This window comes from Limulus polyphemus, unplaced genomic scaffold, assembly GCF_000517525.1.
Source record: "Limulus polyphemus unplaced genomic scaffold, Limulus_polyphemus-2.1.2 Scaffold341, whole genome shotgun sequence".
Lineage (NCBI taxonomy): Eukaryota > Metazoa > Arthropoda > Merostomata > Xiphosura > Limulidae > Limulus > Limulus polyphemus.
Window position 1 is genome coordinate 283,771 of NW_013665951.1, and position 4,735 is coordinate 288,505.

The 4,735-nt window shown below is 35.3% G+C and overlaps 1 protein-coding gene across 1 annotated transcript in view; it reads left to right on the plus strand.

Moving 5' to 3' along the window:
- Window positions 1-4,735, plus strand: part of LOC106457522 (WD repeat-containing protein 47-like) — a 40,536-nt gene that overhangs the window by 16,188 nt on the left and 19,613 nt on the right. Inside the window, exons 2-5 of the mRNA XM_022383483.1 lie at window positions 334-530; window positions 1,212-1,381; window positions 1,539-1,691; window positions 2,729-2,887. Of these exons, the coding sequence (XP_022239191.1) occupies window positions 334-530; window positions 1,212-1,381; window positions 1,539-1,691; window positions 2,729-2,887 (679 nt within the window). The remainder of the gene's footprint in view (window positions 1-333; window positions 531-1,211; window positions 1,382-1,538; window positions 1,692-2,728; window positions 2,888-4,735) is intronic.

A 4,735-nucleotide genomic window follows, 5' to 3' on the forward strand; every position in this document is an offset into this window, starting at 1 on the left:
ACCCCATGACAGTTTGATTTTGAACGATCAATCTAGTACGTGAGATCCAATGACGGTTTAATTTAGAACGATCAATCTGCTACGTGATATCCCATGATAGTTTGATTTAGAACGACCAATTTGATACGTGAGATCCAATGACGGTTTAATTTAGAACGATTCAATTTAGTGTGTGGTATTTTCCAAGTTGTTTGAAGTGGCTGTTTATTAACTGTGGTGAGAATCGAAAGTTTGTCTAAATGCAAAAACAAAATAAATAAATATCTAGATGTTTATTCTTCCAAAAGCTTGAATGTTATCACATTAACATTTGAAGCTATTGTTCCATTCCAGCACGATCTTGGACAATCCAACAAACATCATGGGAACGATGCTGCTGACCACAAGCCCAAGTTTATCCCGGTAACAAAACAAGCAGATGACCAACCCATTAGGGCTGCTGAATTTCATCCAAATGGACAATTTTACGCAACTGGAGCTAATTCTATGGCCTTACAAATCTGTGCTTATCCCAAAACGTATGAACTAAGGTTTGTATCCTAGAACAAAATAATATCTTAGGCAAAAGCAGATAGATTGTTGTTAAAATAACTAATATTTATTTTTTAAAAAATGATATGTTTATAGTATAGACATATTTTTGCCATATGCGTTTTCTTTCGTTACACTTAATAAGAACTATATAAATACGATGTGGTGTAGTACAACGTCTTGTTACAGTATCCTCACAACAACTTGTTACTGAATCCTCTTTGGAAATCATGCTTTACAAGTTCATTTCCGTTTTATCATATTGTGGGTGTTTTTTTGTTTTTTTTTCTTATAGCAAAGCCACATCAGGCTATCTGCTGTGTCGACCGAGAGGAATCGAACCCCTGATTTTAACAGAGTAAATCCAAAAACTTACCGCTGTCCCAGCAGGAGACTTATCATACTGATAAAAAAAAAGCTTTTAAAATGTGTGTTTGAATCAACATTTAATAGATGCAAGGTTGCTTGTTTTTTTTTGTTTAAATCAGAACTTCACTTGGAGTGCTGTGACGTCAATTAATGCACAATAAACAACTATCTCAATAAAACTTTACAGAAAGTTTTAAAATATGATGTTATTTAGAAATACTTTTAAAAGTATACATATCTTGTAAGTTTGAGAGTCGGATGAAAGATAAGAGTCTTAACGGTTAGATACTAAAGTTCAGAAGTTTTTACAGAGAAAACTACGAGACACATGAGCCAACTGTTCTGATGAAAAGAAAAAAACACCACAAGGGTTCTATCTATTGCCTAGCTTGGAATGGAACAGGCGACTTGCTAGCGACAGGTTCCAGTGATAAGACAATCAAATTAACGAGATTCAATCAGGAAGTCTGTAATATTGAGGGTGAGTAAACCATCAAGTGGTTTAGTAAAGAACTCGTAGTCCGAAGTTTTATTTTGTTTTATAAACAGAAGACAGGATAATTAAATATGAAATGGAAACTACATACCAGTTGCAATTTTGAAATATTCTCCCTGATAATTCTCTTGTTGGCCTGCAGGTAGCGCCGCGGAGCTGACGATGCATAAAGGAACAGTACGGGACTTGTGCTTCATGGAAGACCTCAGTAACAGATCCAGTTTACTCATCAGTGGTGGCGCTGCTGACAATAAAATCTTTATAACGGACTGTGAAACGGGAATGTCATCTAAATATAGGGAAGGGAAATGGCCCGGGCCGTAATATTGGAGACTAATTATATATTGGCTATGATTAGACATCAGAATGAGCAATAGACGAATAGATTACTATTTGAATAACACACCGGAATGTCCAGTGAATGTCTGAAATATGCACATGTTTGTGCACATATATAACCCCATGCCGGGAGTAAAGTATTTTAAACCCCCCTATCTGGACATTCATAATGTACAGCTACTTAAAGATTAATTACACTGGTTTAAACATATTTTATGTATTAAAATTTATGAACACCATTTCTAAAATTGCAAATGTCATAATTAATAACGTTGAAGTAATAACGAGAATGCTGTTACTGTTAGGTGCATTAATTAATTTAACTAGCACAAATACCCGCCCTCCAGGCAGGTATAACTGCTAGTTCTTGGGGAAGGCTATTGGACCTGCGGCCTTTTCTGGAATTGTCTGACAGTTCTACAACAATGTTCTCATACTTGACATTCAATAATGTTTACCATCCACGAGAAAAAGGATTTTATTGAAACTTTAGTTTAAAAATGAGCTATTATCACAGCATTACATCACGGAGTAGATTTTATTGAAGTATTTCTTTGTAGACGCAGTTATCAATGAAAGTGCCTTGCTTTTCTGTTGCAGTACTCGTGAGATTTTCACTAAAGAAAAACATTTTTTTAAGTTTGTTTTTTATTTGAAACTTACTCCTTTTTTTAATTTTTATTGGTTAAATCTGAAACATAACATTTTTGTGGAAATTTCAGTTGTTTTATTTATTGCTCAGCTATAAAAATACTGCCTAGTTATAAAAATATTACCCAGTTATGATTGGTGATGATCGGTGCAGTAATTTCCGAGATCCGAGTTTTGGAAATACACATCGCAAGCTCCATTATAATAAGATACATTGTTAAACATACATCAGTTTCCAAACATTACAAATAACTCATATTTCGTGAAAAACTTGATTTCTGCAGTCTCATATGTATCACATTTGTCTGTTGTTGTTCTTTATGTTATTCATTATTATAAGACTTCAAAATAATTTCCAAGGTACAATCTTATCCTTGTACACGTGGGGAGGCGCCATGTTTGTCAGCGGTTCTCACGACAAAACAATTCGTTTGTGGGATTTACGATCACGAGGCTGTGTGAACGTGATATCTTCTCCATCCGCTTCCGGTGCTGGGCCAGGTGAGTTATAAAGCCTTGTTTCTATATTACAAGCACAAAGCTACACAATTGGCTATCTATGCTCTGCTCATCACAGGTATCGAAACCCGATGTTTAGGGTCGTAAGTCTACAGACTTACCGCTGAATAAGTGGGGAACTTTTCTATGCTGTAAATTAATAGAATGTAAACTCATACTTGAAGTAAATGTTATGTTGTTGTTGATTTTTCATTTTTTAGTAGTTACTAAATGTTTGTATTTTTAGTACTTAAACATTATGGAGTTATACATGTTTTCTGTCTAAGTTTTAGGCCTAGGTAACTCCAAAAAAGCTACGCTTGTCGGCCAAATTTGCAATTACCAAAAAAAAAAATTAGCAGAGGTACTAGAAATAATATCACTTGACACCTATACTATTATATATATCGTGTGTTAAATGTAAGAAATACCCGTGTTGTAAATTTTAGAACATTCCTCATCTGACCTACACTATATACAATTATTTTTTTTTTTTGCACCATCGATAGTGTTACGATTGAAATAACTGTTAATTTCATTCTTCCGTGACTAGTTTAGAAGAAGGGGTAAAATTCTAAAAAAAAAAAAAAGATGGGTGAAGTGAACCTGTTTTTGAAAAAAAAAATCTACCTGTGAACATAAAAAACGACAAAGCAGCTCAATTTAGTCCTGGTGCTAGTACCGCCTTAAATAATATGATCCGGTACTTAGTACCGGCAGAATTTCACCCCTGTTTAGAATATACTTGTCAGATATCTTTTCTGGTGTTTGATGTAGGTTTTCTGCGCGTAGTTGATGATATTGTTACGCCTCCGTTCGTTAGTTAATTTTCCGTAAAAATTCTTTCCGATGAAACTTTAGCGACACAAGTCCTTTCTTAAATAAAACTGGCTTATTTTTTCTGAATACAACTTTGCAATACACTTAATTTCCACAGTCGCGCTATAACAAACGCTATAATTCACAACGAACGTCTCACGTCCTCGACTCAACAATATTCTCTCTCTGTCCGCAGTTCATTTACACAGCATTACATTACATTACATTGATGCCGTCACGTCTTGACCGTCTTATATATAAAAGAATACCGAAATCTAGTAACCTCCCGAGGATTCACGAAGCTTCGAGAATATGACGTGTTACTAGGGTCACGTGACCTCCGCTGTCGTAACAATATTGTTGTAAGCTGCATGCTGAAAAGTCACAAAGATGCACTAATATTATTGCTTAGGTAAAGTTACATATGACACCGACTGTCTCATGGAAGCTTGTGTCAGTTTGACCCTGTGTCTGTGTCAATTCCCTGGTGTGAGGCAATCACATCTCAACTTGTCGATAGTTCAATTTGGTATAAGTTGCGGTTTTCTTCCTTTAATTTGTTAATTGGAATAGTGTTTGGAGTATTGGGCTTGGAGAATTGTGGAATACCACACTAAGGATTTGGTCCAACTACAAAAGTGGGATATTCACACAACTCTTTCTTTCTCTTGACTTTGCCCTTTACCGCAGCAGCCAGAGGCCGGCCAGTTTAAGCATAACATTTTTTTAAAGTATTTGTGAATAAAGAGAGGGCGAGCATGTTCATTGACGAGGATTCGAACCCACATATTGCGAGTTGAGCGCCCTAACCACCAGGCCATTAAATATTTATGAATAAAGACTGTGTTTATTTGCTCAGTTTTGTTTTCTTATTTTTCCTTTGCCACTGGGGGGCTAAAATAATTTGCATGTGTTCCTGTAGTTATTCTCATTAACATAATGTTTTGGGACAACATGGGACCTATTGGTCCATCTCGGCTGTTCCATCCTCTAAACTAAATTTAAATGTTTAATAAATTAATTAATTAATTT